Source organism: Erythrolamprus reginae, chromosome 1, assembly GCF_031021105.1.
Source record: "Erythrolamprus reginae isolate rEryReg1 chromosome 1, rEryReg1.hap1, whole genome shotgun sequence".
Lineage (NCBI taxonomy): Eukaryota > Metazoa > Chordata > Lepidosauria > Squamata > Dipsadidae > Erythrolamprus > Erythrolamprus reginae.
Window position 1 is genome coordinate 382,387,694 of NC_091950.1, and position 16,460 is coordinate 382,404,153.

The following is a 16,460-nucleotide window of genomic DNA, read 5'->3' on the forward strand; positions in this document are numbered from 1 at the left end:
GGAGGCTCTTGGTGATCCATTATGGTCAGGATTAGGTGATCCATGTTTGCTGATTCTTAGTCCTCTTCTCCTAGAGTTCCTGCTTTCACAAGTCTTCATGTACATTTTCTCTGTGGGTAAATAATGAGGAAAGGATAATTAAAGCTTTTATGCTTTCTTCCACTTTCTGAGGGAGAAAATTTTCAGAAATATTTGTTTACAATTTTTAGAAATGCTACTTCACAGAATTTGTCTCCCAACAGAATAATTACCCCTTTCCCATCCCTCCTATCACTACTGTTAAATGTCTCTGAAAGAGCTGCAGCTTGTATTTGTAGGCAATATTTGCTATCAACAGTGTCTTTAGTTTTATTTGTACTTCCATTCATTTTAACCCAGATTATTTCTAGAGTATCACCAAGTTGATTTATTTGGATTTCTCATCCGATATAGATACTTTTAGCCAAGAGTGCACTTCCTACCTCCTTCTAGGTCTTCCATTTCTTCTGAAGTAGCTGAAGTAGCCTGCAGTGCTGCACTCTAACCACCACACCTCAATCATCTTCAATCTGAGATGATTGAAGTCATCTCACCAGACCTCTGTTACTATGCTCATTAAATGTTTTAGTCTTCCTCTACAAGGAATTAAACCTCTTCTTTAAAAATTATACATACTGGACTATGGCGTATGATAATAGAGGCCATAAACTTTATGAGCCAGTATTCTTTCTGCTTTTTATTGAATGGGTTAATGGGACCCATTACAGCCCATTCTCAACAGTGCTCATGTCTTTATTTGAGGTCTATATTTATTTTTTTGTTTTCACCCACCTATAGAGTCTAGGTAAAGCTGGTCAACTCTGTTGTGGTTTAGCAAAAAAACAATTTTTTTTACATCCCATATGCATTTCAGTCCATGACTCTTCTGTTTATCTCCTTGAAATATGCTGTTACCTGCCCTCTGCCCTTCATTGTCCTACCATATGGTCATCAAAGTCCTCTTATCTTCCCTCAAGTGATTAGAGCCTACTTCATGTTTGATGGCCTGCAAGCAATTTTTCAGTATGATCTCTGCCTCTTATTTCTGATGATTACATTTATCTCTTGGATTTCCTCTCTCATATAGTTAAATAGTCTTCATATCATGTGTTACGTAACATGATTGTTCCATGGACATAACATTCTCCGTACTGAAGGAGTGGGTCCAGCAGTCACATGGGTTGCTCATGTCCAATCCGGTGGAACTGAGCCTAGTGTTAAAAAAGCTTGCTGGATCCGCCCCTTCCCCAGAATTCGCTCAGTTCTCGCATCCAGCGGAATATATGTGAATAGCTCGTTCATCACTAACACCTTCCCTTCGTTCTATCCTTCCAAACAGTAAGAAATCCTTTCTATTGAATTTCGAGACTTGCTAATTAACGCCAGCCATCGGCGGCTCGGCTTTTCTCTCAGGGGAGAAGTAGCGGTTTAGCCTCCCGCGGCTCCTCTCGCCGCTGGCTATTCCTGCTGCCGTTTTGGGTTATTTACAATCCTTCGGCCTGGAGGTCATTAGGCAAGTCTATTTATTATCTTTTAAGGGCTTTACCTCCCGCGGTGTGAGACGCTTCCTTCTCAGTCTCCTGGACTTAGCCGGCCGTTTCTTTTAAATCTTTTACGGAACGGTTTCGTTTTTGGCGCGAAGGCCTTCGCGCCCTGTAATTTAGTACCTCGTGTTGGCCTCCTGCCGGCCGTTGGTGCTTCAGTCCACCGCCTGGATCCTTGGAGTGGGCTTTGAGACGCTCAGGCTTAATTCTCCACCGGCCAGACCTCCAACCAGGGTGCCTTGGTTACTTTAATAGAAGTTTAGGGAGGCTGGCCACACTGTATTTGGGAACACGAACTCTGGGTTTGCCCAGATTGCTCTCAAGTCGCAGCAGCTCCGAGGCCTAGGAGCAGGATCCCACTCCTCTTGGGAAAGCTTGGAATTCTTCTCCCCCCTATAAATCAGATTTCTTTTGGCTCAAGCCTTGTCTTCTGTAAATTGTCAGACTATGGCTTCCTTTCCCAAGAGAGGCACCACTCAGGGTCCCAGAGAGGCCAGGCCTACAGGTGATGAGATAACCAGTATCCCCCAGGCCTCGGCCCCCTCTTCTGCCATAGCTCGCCCCTTGACCAGAACCACCAAGGCTGAGAAGAGAAGGGACCAAGCCCTACAAAAAATTCATGATAAATCTGCTAAACGCTTGAAAGTGCAGGCCCAAGTGCTCAGCAGTCTTGAACCCCCAGAGGCTCCTATCCTGCCTCTCTCTGGTGTCACTGTGTTATCTCTGGATGAGCCAAACCTAGACAGACCCCAACCTAATCTATGGGGCTTAGGTCCAGAGGAACCAGATATCATTGAAGAATCTTCCCAGCCAGGAACCTCTCAGGCCATCAGAGATTCTTCTGTCACTCCTGCTGATATTTCTAGCCTCCCTCCAGAGTTCCAATCTATTTTCTCTGTGTTGTCCAAGGCCATTGATGCCAAGCTCTCTGCCATCAATGTGCCCTCTTTACCTCTTCCTCCTCCTCGTCCCCTCCGTCCCTTGAATTCTCCTTCTGCAGTCAGAGCTCCTATTCAGGAAGAATCAGATTCTTCTCAGGATGATTATGATCAGGATATGGAAGAGGATGAGGATCCATGTCAAGGCCTCTCGGACGATGAGGAATCCCAAATCAAGGTTCCTTCTCCAGTTACTATTTTTCCCTCTCAATTGTTCAAATCTCTCCTTCTCAAGGCTAGAGTTTCCACAGGGCTAGCGGCACAAGAGAAGCAGGCCTCTACTTCCACTGACCCTCCGGAGGAGAACTTACCCTACTTCACAGAGGAACAGGAGGATAACGAGGTAATCCCTATGCCAAAATTGTTTAAAGATGCTTTGCTTAAGCAGTGGGAGTTTCCAGCATCAGGGCTTAACCCCACCACCAAAGACAAAAGATTGTATAAATTATCCCCCTCTTATGAGGATCTCTTATCCTGCCCTAAGCCTGATGAACCGGTCAAAACCCTACACTCTGCGGCTGCAGTTCCAGGCGAAGCAGAAGAGGTTCTCCGCCCAGAGGACAAGAGGATTGAACAGATGCTCAAGAGAGGGTTCACCGCAGATTCCTGGGCTATTAAAAGCTCCGCATCTGCTTCCTTTTTTTCTAGAGCCATGCTCCTATGGCTTCGTCAACTTCAACAACATATTCCTCCCGATGACTTAAGAGGTCAACAGGACTTCAACAAGGTATTTGCGGCCGCCCAATACGTGGCTGATGCCACACTGCAATCCACCAGATTCGCAGCCAAGTCCATTGCGGCCTCCACAACGGCCAGAAGACTCCTCTGGCTTCGCCCATGGCAGGCAGGAGTACGTCAGAAGTGGCAGTTAGCTTTAGGTCCATTAAAACGCGACCTCCTATTTGGAGATCTACTAGACCCACTCCTAACTGAAACCACGGACAAGAAAAAAGTATTGGGCCCGACTACCAAAAAGACCACTAAAACGCAGTCCTTTCGTCGACCGGGGCGCCAACAAGATCAGGCGCCCACTTACCAGAGGAATCCAGGTCAGTACTCCCCTCGTTTTCGTTCCCAAGGTAGGAACCCCAGGGGTAAGGGATACCGCTACCAGAGAGGAGCGTCCTCTAACAGGGCTTCTAAAAAGCCCAGATGGTAATTCCCCTTCGGTCCCCATAGGGGGGCGCCTGGCTTACTTCTCCTCTAGCTGGCGCCAATCATCCAAGGACCCCTGGGTCATTGATACAGTTCAAAAAGGTCTCCTTTTAGAGTTTATTTCTCCCCCCCCCAAACGTTTTATTTCCTGCCCTTCTCCTAGTACTCCCTCTGCTCATACCCGGATGGAGGAAGCCATCTCCCATTTATTATCCATTAGAGCCATCCAGCCGGTCCCCTCCGGTCAGAGAGGCCGGGGTTTTTACTCCATCCTCTTTATGGTCCCTAAAACCTCCGGAGGTTGGAGAGCTATCTTGGACCTCAAAAGGCTGAATTTATTCATCAAATATAGAAAGTTCAAGATGCATTCCCTGTCATCTATCTTAGCAGCTATTCATCCGGGGGACTTCATGGCTTCCTTAGACCTCACTGAGGCCTACCTCCATATTCCCATTGCCAAATGCCACAGAAAATTCTTACGTTTCTCCTTCCAGGGCAGACATTTCCAGTATAGGGCTATGCCATTTGGTCTCTCCTCGGCCCCTAGAGTCTTCACCAAGCTTTTGGGGTCCTTGGCGGCCTATATCCGGGCCAAGCCCATCCACATTTTATGTTATTTAGATGACATTTTAGTTCATGGGAATTCTCTAGAGGAAGTAAAGGTAAACTTTTCTGTCACCATGTCAGTTTTACAGTCCCATGGCTTTTCTATTAACTTTGATAAAAGCCACCTTCAGCCTTCTACTTCCATATTGCATCTGGGATCTATCATTAATTCAGAATCCTCCCAAGTTTTCCTCTCCCCTGAGAGGAAACATAATATAGGGGAGTTGATTTCTCGCATTTTACCCCTGCAATCAGTCTCCATAGTCACCTTGTCCTCCCTTTTGGGTAAAATGGTGTCGTGCATAGGCATCATTCCCTGGGCTCGTCCCCATGCCAGGGAACTACAGTGGCTCCTATTACCCTTTCAGAGATCGGGGCTCAGCAACTCAAGTCGCCGCATTGCCATTCCATCGATGGTTCGCAGATCTCTCAGTTGGTGGATGTCTCCGGCCATGGACAAAGGATCCCCTTTCAGGTCCCCGGACCAATTCGTCATCACCACAGATGCCAGTCTATCAGGATGGGGTGCCCATGCCCAGGGGATGATAGCCCAGGGCACGTGGTCACCGGAGGAAGCTTCCAGGCCAATCAATTGGCTAGAGTTAAGAGCCGTATCCCTGGCTCTAAAACAGTTCAAGCCTCGCATCCCCAACCGGCACGTTCTCATTCTCACCGACAACATAGCCACAAAAAGCCACATCTGCAGACAGGGGGGCACGAGATCCAAGGCTCTCATGAGGGAGGCCCTCAAGTTAGGCCTTTGGGCAGAAAAACACCTTCAGTCGCTTCTAGCCGATCACATCTCGGGGAGCCTCAACGTCCAGGCGGATTGGCTCTCTCGAGCAACGATAGACCCAGGAGAGTGGAATCTACATCAAGACCTGTTCCATCAAATCAGCCTCAGATTCGGCCTACCAGTGCTGGATCTCTTTGCGACCGAAGCGAATGCCCAACTCCCTCGATTCTTCTCCAGGTTTCCATCCCCGGGAGCAGAAGCAACCAATGCCCTCAGGAGCCCCTGGCCCCCAGGACTCCTGTATGCATTCCCTCCAATTCCAATTCTTCCGGACGTGATTCACAAGGTCCTCATCGAGAGGGCCCGAGTAATCCTAATCGCCCCTCATTGGCCCCGCCGGCCCTGGTTCGCGGATCTCCAACAGCTGTCCGTCCAGGACCCCTGGCGACTCCCCGTTTCGGGGGATATGCTACGGCAGGGGGCCTCATTCCATCCAGATCCGGAGTGGTTCCACCTCACCGCCTGGCTGTTATCAGGAGAGACTTAGAACTGCGTGGACACGACCCCGACACAGTGGAGGTCATCTTAAAGGCCAGAAGAGGTTCGACCAATCGAATCTACGACCATACATGGTCCAAGTTTCACCAGTGGTGTCTAGAGGAAGGTTTCCCCCCCCTGTGCATTCCCATACACAGGATCATTTCCTTCCTTATGCAAGGTTTCCATCAAGGCCTTTCCACCAGTACTCTCCGTCGTCATCTGGCGGCCATTTCCTCTGTCCTGGCAGGGCCCCGCAGACAGCCTCTCCATTCCTTCCCAGAAGTTCAGGAATTCCTCAAGGGTATATCCAACCTCAGACCTTCTAAGGTCCACAGATATCCATCCTGGGATTTGCCACGGGTTCTCCATTCCCTCACGCAGGCACCCTACGAACCCCTAAAATCTGCGTCCCTCAGGTACCTATCCTTTAAGGTAGCATTCCTGGTGGCAATTACCTCTGCCCGACGCATTTCGGAGTTGGCTGCCCTTTCAATCAGGCAGGACCTCTGCCAATTCCATCAGGACAAAGTAGTCTTACGACTGGACCCCACCTTCTTACCTAAGGTCAGTTCCCTGTTCCACAGAACCCAAGATATCGTCTTACCTTCTTTCTGTCTCCAACGGGACCATCCCTTGGCAATTAGATGGCACACCCTGGACCTCATTAGAGCGCTGAGGATCTATATCCAACGCACAGGACCCTTTCGGAGGTCGGAAGCACTTTTTGTAGCCTATCACCCCAGAGTCATGGGTACCAAAGTGTCTTCAACAGTGATAGGCCGTTGGATCAGAGGGACTATCTCTAAGGCCTACGAGTCGGCCTCCCTCTCAGTTCCAAAGAACATCACAGCGCATTCCACCAGGAGCGCAGCCACTTCGGCCGCTTGGGCGACTCAAGCCCCGTTGGAGGAGGTCTGCAAAGCAGCCACTTGGGCCTCGCCAAACTCCTTCATCAGGCACTACAAGATTGACTCTTACGCCTCAGCGGACGCTGCCTTCGGCAGAAGGGTACTCCAATCCGTTATCTCTCACGATAGCAATCTAATCCCACCCTAGGGACCAATCTATTGGGTATGTCCCATGTGACTGCTGGACCCGCTCCTTCAGTACGGAGAATAGGCGTTGATTGCTTACCTGAACGCCTCTTCTCGTACGGTGAGCGGGTACAGCAGTCACTTCCCGCCCTTGTATGTGTCTTCTATACCTTCTATAACTTTCTTTCCTCTAACAATGAGAGTTGAACACTAAAGAGCTTCACATCTGAGCCTAGTCTACGGATTCGCGAATTCTGGGGAAGGGGCGGATCCAGCAAGCTTTTTTAACACTAGGCTCAGTTCCACCGGATTGGACATGAGCAACCCATGTGACTGCTGTACCCGCTCACCGTACGAGAAGAGGCGTTCAGGTAAGCAATCAACGCCTATTTTCCTCTATAATATTAAAATTTCAATTTAGAGGTCTTTGTTGCTACACCCACGATCTGCCTACTACAATAGTCCTCTACCTACAGCCACAGTTAGGACTGGAACGTCTTTTGCCAAGTGATGTGGTCATTAAATAAACCGTGCCCAATTTTATACTTTTTTGTCACAGCTGTTAATAGCCATCATAGCTATTAATTACACAGTCATTAACTCAATGTGTAATTATACAGTTAATTTCACAGTCATTAAATGAATCAGGCTTCCTCCATTGACTTTGCTTGTCAGAAGCTACGTGGGAAGGTTGCAGATGATAATTACATAAACTTGGGATGCTGTTTCCATTGTAAAAGGCACACTGGTTGTCAAATGCCCAGGTTTTGATATCATGAATGCTTCTATCTGCAAAGTGTAAGGATCGTGGTAAGTCAGTTTACCATCATAACTTCAATCAGTTGCTAAATGAATGGTTGTAAAATGAGAATCTCATATCTGTTGCCAGCTGGCAAAGTAAATGCCATTCTAAACAGATGTTCCAGCCTTATGATTTCTAGTTTTAAATGCAGTACTGAATGGGTAATCTATAAACTATAATCCTCCTTTCAATCTGCCTCTGGTGCCAGTTGCTATTGGTACATTGCATAACCCACATTGCATAACTGACATTGACACAATTGAGAGAGTCCAGAAATACTTCACAAGAAGAGTCCTTCACTCCTCCTCTCGAAACAAATTACCGTACTCCTCCAGACTTCGAATACTATGGCTAGACAATCTACAACTACGTCGCCTCCGAACTGATTTAATTGTTGTTCATAAAATCATACACCACAACTTCCTTCCTGTTAGTGACTACTTCACCTTTAACAACAACAACACAAGAGCAGTTTGTAGATACAAATGAAATGTAAATCACTCCAAACTTGACTGCAGAAAATATGACTTCAGCAACAGAGTGATCAATGCCTGGAACTCACTACATGACTCTGTTGTTTCTTCCCCTAACCCCAAGATCTTCAACCTTAAATTATCTACCATTGACCTCTCCCCCTTTCTAAGAGGTCCTATTATTCCTTTTATTACCTCTTTATACTTTGTTAAGTTAATACAAACTATAATTTTATACTTGTATGACAAATATATAAATAAATAAATAAATACTTCAAAGATTTGAAACAACATTTTCCCGAGGGAGAGAGGTTTACTTTGCTGTATAGCAAAATGAGATTTCCCGGGTCCCTCCTCTTTTGTTCTTTTGGGAAGTGCAGTCAGAACTCTGGGAAAAAGTGGAAAATCTGTGCCAAGGCTTTGGGGAGAAAAAGAGCACTAAGATTCTTCTCTAACTTTAGTTAAAGTTGGGTTTTGCAGAAAGAAGGATTTTCCCACAAATTGCACAGAGATAACATCTGTTCAAGAGTTTTTTTCTCTAGAGGAATAGGAAAAAAGTAAATACAGTACAGTGGTACCTCTACCTAAGAACGTCTCTACTTAAGAAGTTTTCTAGATAAGAACCAGGTGTTCAAAATTTTTTTGCCTCTTCTCAAAAACCCTTTTCTATTTAAGAACCCAAGCCTGGAAAAATTTCTCAGGAAATTTGAGAGCGGCACAAACGCCTGGCCAGTTTCTTGCCATTCCCCCTTTAATCCCGGGCATCTCGGGCTTTTCTCGGCTGCCAGAAGAGCCTTTCAATGGTGCTTAAGGAGGCTTTGACAGCCCAGAGTGAACGGAGTGTTTTCCTTTCTTTGGGCGCTTGGAGAGGGAATAAACCACTTTGCTGTGGTGACTCCCTTGCGTCACCTCCCATACACCTGGCGCAAGGTTGCCTCCCAGAGCATCTGAGCGCGGAAAGGCAAAAGGTGGCACTTCGCCCCGGCCGGATCAACTCGGCTTTAGCCAAACTGAGGAGTCATCACAGTGAAGGAAAGGCACCGGCTACAAAGCGAGCGACGAGACGAGAGGGGAGCCCTTCAGCATGGAAAGGAAACAGGTAGCAGCCGCCACCACCTTTCAGTCAAAGGAGCAGGAGGTTCCCTCTGTCACCTGCCTGGGTTTCTCTCTCTGGAGCAGGGTATGGGAGGCAGCCTCACACCGGGTGTATGGGAGGCATGTGCTCCTCCTCGCCGCCTCAGAGTCTCTCTCTCTTTTAAAAAGCCTTAAAGTTTTGGATTTTTAAAAATTCCCCTCACCTCATCTTCCTTCAGCATTGACTGTCCTCCTCCCACCCAAATTCTGAGTTTTCATTTCTTTCCTAATAGATTTGCACGCATTATTTGCTTTTACATTGATTCCTATGGGAAAAATTGCTTCTACTTACAAACTTTTCTACTTAAGAACATGGTCACGGAACCAATTAAGTTCGTAAGTAGAGGTACCACTGTACTGAGTTTGTTTCTTCTTCTGTATCTGCTAGTTAATGCTGTGTTGTCTCTGGCAACAATTCTGTACAAGATCACTGATAATATTTTTATGCAGATCAGAATGGCCTGTAAACTGGAAGGTGGCCAGGACCTGACATCAGGTCTTTCAGAAGCTTATCTTTTACTGTATATTTTCCATTACAAAAATAAAAAAATAAAAAAATCTATTTCTATAAATAAAAAAGTTCTGTTTGTTTTAATGCTGCCTGTTTGGTATGGGGCCCTCTCCCTCTTAAATGTTCGTGTTAAGAAAGAGACCAAATGAAGGAAATTAAATGATTAATTATGTAACAATTACTACCATAAAGATAAACCAAGATAGAACTAGGGTGTGTAAATCCAGAGGACTTCAGGTAGAATTTTGAGACCTCTAGATTTTTATCCTAAGATCAGTTCTGCTGCTACACGTTCTCTCTTCCCCCTTTCATATACACATGCTTTTTAAGAATCTTGTTGAATATGTTGAAGGAATAATATTAGGATTTCAAGTAACACATCCCATTTAATAAGAACTCAGAGACAGGCAAATCCCTCAAATAACATTTTATTGGGACATATCAAGTTGGTATGATCCTGCTGAAAAAATTTGCTCTAAATGCTCTCCGGTTTTTCACCTAATTAAAACTTTGTCACTGTCCCCTCTCCAGTCACATGGTCCAAACAGCATACAATCCAGTTCATAGATGACCTCAGTCTCCACCATTTGAACACCTGCACCAACAGCCTTGATTCCCAGGGGAAAAAAGTTATTTAGATTATAATATCCAAGCTATCTTTCCACCCCCTCTCCCTGGTCCTTTTTTCCCACGGGTAGTGTTAGCCCTGAAGCAATGAGAAAAGAAACCTCCCTAGAGAACTACAAATTAGAAAATGGCCATGGTTTGGCCAACTTCAGGATTGACAATAGATAGATTTAGTAGATATATCTCTGCTACTATATTGTGGACGTCATTGGAATAAAGATCACTTTTGGTGATAATAGTAAGCCTATATTACAGATTTATCCTCATATAGGAATTTGTTCTTTCATTGTAAGAAAATATATGTTGAGTTTGAATATGGTATTTTGGGGTGTGGGGTGTGCCTTTGACTCAATATTGTGACTGCCTGGAAAATTCCCTGCAGTTTTCTTGGCAATATTTCAGAAATGGCTTGCTATAGTCTTTTTCCTAGGGCGGACAGAAAGTTACTGGTTCAAACTCACCCAACTGACTTTGTGTCTTATTCAGAGCTCACAGTTTCCCCAATTTCTAGCCTGGGGCCTTAATCACCAACATATGGCTGGTTTATATACAATACTATTATGCTTTCTGCACATCCTGCACTTTTTATTTCTTTGATTTTGGAAAACAATAGAACTGGGGGAAATGAAGCATATTCATTTAAATGTAATTATAATATATATAATATACATAATATATTATATAATAATATATATAATAATTTATGCAAAAATTTTTTTTTCTGGTAGGAGAAAATTATCTTTACCATGCGATTCAGAACATTCCCTTTTAGAAAATTTGGAATCTCTCTCATACACAGATGCTCATTTACATTCAAACATTTGTTGCTAATATTTTAGAAAAAAAAATTGAACTTGCAGTCTATTAGATAATCTTTGCTGCATTGATTACCAAGTTGTTTCCAGGTCCAATTCAGGTGGACCTGCAAACAAATTGATATTGACCTTTTAAAATCTGTGAGCTATTTTTAAACACCACCTTACAATTTCCACTATATTACAGAGCCCCTGACTATGACATCGAACACATGAATAAGTTAACCTCACTTCTAACGTGGGCAGCCTCCGGCCCATAGACTCAACAACTGTCTTGATCTCATCTTCTGCAACAGCTCAAATTCAATTTATGGATTACAAATAAAAGAACCCTTTTTCAACAATAATCACAACATGATAGACTTTTGTCTCAACATACACCCTTACCAAAATAATAATGATGGGATCCCCAGTTACAATTTCAAAAAAAGCCAACTATGATCTCATTGCATTTTGTAAAATACCGTCTACTCAAAACCATGCTTGTACTTTTATATATGTATATTAATGTTTATACTTTGTATTCGTATAACGCTTGACAAAATAAATACATTAATTTTTTTAAAAAAAATCCTACATGGCATGGCACCAGATTGTTTGAGGGATTGACTTTCCCTGATTTCATTCTCCTGACTCAGATCCAACAGAATAGGTATGTCCGCGGAGAGGGGCGGCATACAAATCTAAATAATAAATAAATAATAAAATGTTTCAGGTTATGTCATCTAGGGCAGTGTTTTTCAACCAGTGTGCCGTGGCACACTAGTGTGCCGCGAGACAAGGTCAGGTGTGCCGCGAAGAAGGAAGCTCAGGTTCCGGTCTCGCAACTTTTTGCTGAGAGAGTGAGAGTGAGAAAGAGAGAAAGAAAGAAAGAAAGAGAGAAAGAGAGAGAAAGAAAGCAAGAGAGAGAGAAAGAGAGAGAGAGAAAGAAAGCAAGAGAGAAAGAAAAGAGAGAAAGAGAGAGAAAGCAAGTGTGAGAGATAAAGAAGGCAAGAGAGAGAGAGAGAAAGAAAGCAAGAGAGAGAAAGAGAGAAAAGGAGAGGAAGGGAGAGAGAGAAATGAGCAAAAAGGGGAGGAAAAAAGAAATGAGAAAATGATTGAGACAGAGAATGAGAGGAAAGAGAGAGAAACAAAAGAGAGAGCGAAGTGACTCTTGATTTAAAGCATATGATAAAAAGCACCCAAAGAATAAGAGAGAAAAACCCCCAGCCTTCACCTGTTTTTGGAAATGGTTCAAGAGTGTGTATACACACACACACACACACAAGGGTGGGGAGGAGACAGGGATGGGAAAAGAGAGGAGAGTGTCTTAGGGTGTCATTTTGTGTCATTTTGGTTGGTGGTGTGCCCCAGGATTTTGTAAATGTAAAAAATGTGCCGCGGCTCAAAAAAGGTTGAAAATCACTGATCTAGGGAGCCAAAATTTGTGGATCTAGGTGGCAGGCATTTCTCCCTGTGGCTCCCAAACTATTGGGATTTTCTTTTCCCAAGTGTGGATGGCATTGCTAAACTCTGAGGGTTGTAGGCTTGAAGGCTTGGGAATCCCAGGGGATGGGTAAACCTAATAAAGTGGCTGCATTACTATTAACACCCCTTGTATATTATTCTTTTTTAGCTGTTTTTATAGTTTTAAAATGTTTTTAATACTTGTTAACAATAATGATTTTAGATACTTAGATGCAAGAGTCAATTGGATTGAAATGAGTGGCTGTAGAAATTGATCATTGCTTGACTGATTGATTGTTTTAATTTTTCTCTACGCTGCCCAGAGTTTCTTGTGAGACGTGTATCAGTAATGTATTAACCATTAAGCAGACTAAGCACATGTTTAGGGCATCAGGCCCAAAGGGGGCACCACAAAGTTGATAAAGAAAAAAAAATCCCAATAAAGATTTGTAAAAAAAGAAGAAGATAAAATTAGGAGCGGGAGCACCAAGATTTATCAGTACTGTACTTAGAGCACCAGTGAGCCTTAATCTGCCCCGACACATATTAGTATTATACAATAACAAGTGGGTCTCCAAATGCTATTAAACTACCAGGTTCGTTCATGCTGGTTTCACTGCTGGGAGTGGCTGGAGGACCATAACTTCCCTGTCTTTGTACTAAAATTAGGAAAGATAAGAAATAATGATTTAGAAAGAAAGTAAAATAGTTCATGAGAGAAAATAAAATTTCCAAAAAGAACAGAATGGTGCCTAAAAATTTAAATATTCAGCAATTTTGCATAGGCCTTGAATAAATGCAGCACTGCTAACATAAACTATTTATAATGTCCTTTGGAGTTTCTGCTGTTACAATGTTACCTTATGCAAATATTGATTAGATTTGTTTTTTTCTTGTGTTTTTGTAGGACATAAATCAGAAATTGCAAGAAGACAACCAGGAGCTGCGAGATCTTTGTTGCTTCTTGGATGATGACCGGCAGAAAGGCAAAAAAGTATCCCGCGAATGGCAGAGGCTTGGGAGGTATAGCGCTAGCATGATGCATAAAGAGGTTGCCTTATATTTGCAAAAGCTGAAGGAACTGGAAGTAAGACAGGAAGAAGTTGTGAAGGAAAACCTGGAGCTGAAGGAGCTTTGTGTCCTGTTGGATGAAGAAAAGGGGGGTGTTGCTGGCTGCCGAAATTCAATTGATAGTCAAGCCAGTCTTTGCCAATTAAATGCCACAAGTACATTCATAAGGGATGTTGGAGATGGGAGTAGTACCTCCAGTACTGGGAGCACTGATAGTCCTGACCACCATAAGCACCATTCAAGCTCAAGTCCTGAGCACCTCCAGAAAACAAGGAGTGAGGGAAGTCCTGAGCATCAAAAGCACCGGAGTGCTAGCCCTGACCACCTCCACAAACCTCGAAGTTCTGGAAGTCCTGACCACCAGAAACATCTGAAAGGACCAAGTCCAGAGCATCATAAAACCCTAACCAAAGGTACTTCAGAGCAGCAGAAGCACAGTTGTAGCAGTCCAGAAACACTGCCAAAGCACATGTTGAGCGGGAGCCCAGAACACTTTCAAAAGCATAGGCCTGGGAGCAGTCCAGAACATCAGAAGCACAGCAGCAGTGGAAGTCCTGAACTGCTTCAAAAGCATGCTCTGAGTGGAAGCTCAGAACACCTCCCAAAAGTGAGGGGCACAAGTCCTGAGCATCTCAAACAACATTACGGGGGAAGTCCTGAGCACCTCAAACATTTGGGCAATGGCAGCAGAGAAGGCACCTTAAGGAGACAAGTCGCAGATGATCTGTCACCCCATCATAGGGGCCTCTACAATGGGATGAATGGTGGGTCTTCCTTAGTTTATTTATTTATTTATTATGATGTTATGGGCAGTCACTGAGATTTTTTTAAATGACGGGCGCTAGTTATCATAAAAGGTACATAACAAATGCACCTTTTGGGATGCGGCATGTTCACAACGAAACAGGAATTATTTTTTGCACTTGTTCCCTCTGAAAAAATGCAGATGAGATTGAAGGATGTGTTGTTGTAATAGGCTGCATAGTAGTTTCATTTGCAAAATTGTTTTAGCTTCATGGCAAGGCATTGAAATAAATTGGTGTGCAGAATCTGAGAGTACATAGACTTACTTTAAAAGGGAGAGATAAGAGTGAAATGAAGGAAACCGTCCCCCACTTCTCTCCCAAGCAAAAACTTTGAAGAGAGTAAGGGAATGTTTGCATCTCTTAATTAGGTTCTATTTCTTTTATACTTAGGTCTTGGTTTGTTTCAGATGAGACATATTGATATTAATTGATAATCTTAATAACTTTGAGGAAGAGGTTTTCTCTCAGATTAAAATTTTTGGAGGTATCTTGCTATCCTCATTTGGCAATTTTCTTAACAATGTGCTTTATTTTTGCTCTTGACAAATGGATGTCTAGCTATTGACCTTATGGAGAGGAAACTGACAGTAAAAAAAGAGAGTAGAAGAACAGGTATAGTTTCTATGATCCTTAGTCTAAAAGCCATGCAGTGTTCTTGTCTTGAGATGGGTGTACAGATTTATTTGAGAAAAAAATATAGGCAGTATTGTTTGGCTGTTATTTGTATACTTGTAAGCTTAATTACTTTTTTTCTGGGAATGTTTACAAAGCAAAAATGGGTTTGCTGGCATTTATTTTTTTGAATGTATTTGTGATGGTGAAGTGACATTTGAATAGTTTCCTCCAGAATGCAAATATAGTTTGAAGGAGCAGGACAAGGGCTATGCCAGGCTACAGAGGCACTATGGATCACTTTATGATATAGTTGAACAGATGCAGGTCTCAATGATTATTTAGCACAACATTACTGCAGTTATTTGTAAATGTTTTGGCCCATAACAAAAAGGATTCAAATGACAAACAGACCTTGCTGGATTGGAGGATCTCAATAATAACATTTTGATTCACCATTGCTGAGAAAATAAATAATTTTCTGATTGAAAAGCAAAATAAAGGTATTTAAAGTTGAAGTGTTATATTTCGGATTGTGGAAGGAATATCTATAGATTGTTTTGATCCATGCATCCATGCATCCATGCATCCATCCATGCATCCATGCATGCATGCATCCATCCATCCATCCATCCATCCATCCATCCATCCATCCATCCATCCATCCATCCATTCGTGTTTGAATCTACTATTTTTATGTGTTGCGTATTTCCTTCCACTGTCAGAAAGGGAAGGAGGTAGAGATGAATTGTTCAACAGATTGACACTGTAAGCTACTGGAGATGATGGATGATAATTTTGTTCAGATAGAATTGAGCAGCTTCCTACGAACTTTGGAAGAACTTCACTTAATATTATGATACATGATCAATTGAATAGCTTCTAATGTATGTAAATGTAATTGTATTAAATTTACTAGTGTTAAATTATAATTCAAAATTAAAAGGTTGCTTGTAATCTTGTTAGCACCAGTATAGCTTTTTGATATAAATCTACCAAAGCTAATAAGAAAGATTTAGTTGAAACTACATCAATGTCATCTCAAATTTTATGACATTTCTCTCTGATTAACTTGACAATTTCAGTGCATTAATCCTGGAGAAGGTAAAGTTTAAATGATTAGGGGAATGTAGTTGAACTTAACTTTCTGCTGCAGGAGGTTATCCAGTGATGCTGTGGTATTGACCATTTCTTTTAGCCTTTTTTTCTTTTTTGGGAAAAAAATTAAATGTTTGGGACAGGAAGAGAATGGCTAGCCTCAGCTGTTCAATTTCCCATCTTATACCACTTAGAAATGGGTGCAAGTTTTGATTCTATTTTGCCATTATTAGAGATATAATCTGAGAGTGCTTGGAATGCTGCAAATTGGATACAAGACTGTTGTCTGTGTACCATTGCTTATTTACCTTAACTTTTAAAACCATATTTGTTTAGCTTCACTTGCACTCATCTTGAACTTAACAGAAGCATTTAATGCCTTTCACCATGTTTAAGTATGTGAAACTACTTGCGAGAGTTGGAGGCAGCATGTTACAGTGGTTCTGCTTCTTTTCTGTCCCATCAAATCTTACTTTGAAGTTAACTTCTGTTCT

At 42.9% G+C, this 16,460-nt stretch overlaps 1 protein-coding gene across 2 annotated transcripts in view; it reads left to right on the forward strand.

Moving 5' to 3' along the window:
• The window catches only part of CCDC85A (coiled-coil domain containing 85A), a 181,336-nt gene that overhangs the window by 16,392 nt on the left and 148,484 nt on the right, over nt 1-16,460 (forward strand). For both annotated transcript variants that reach the window (XM_070734779.1, XM_070734780.1), the window contains exon 2: nt 13,287-14,214. In XM_070734779.1, the coding sequence (XP_070590880.1) occupies nt 13,287-14,214 (928 nt within the window). The remainder of the gene's footprint in view (nt 1-13,286; nt 14,215-16,460) is intronic.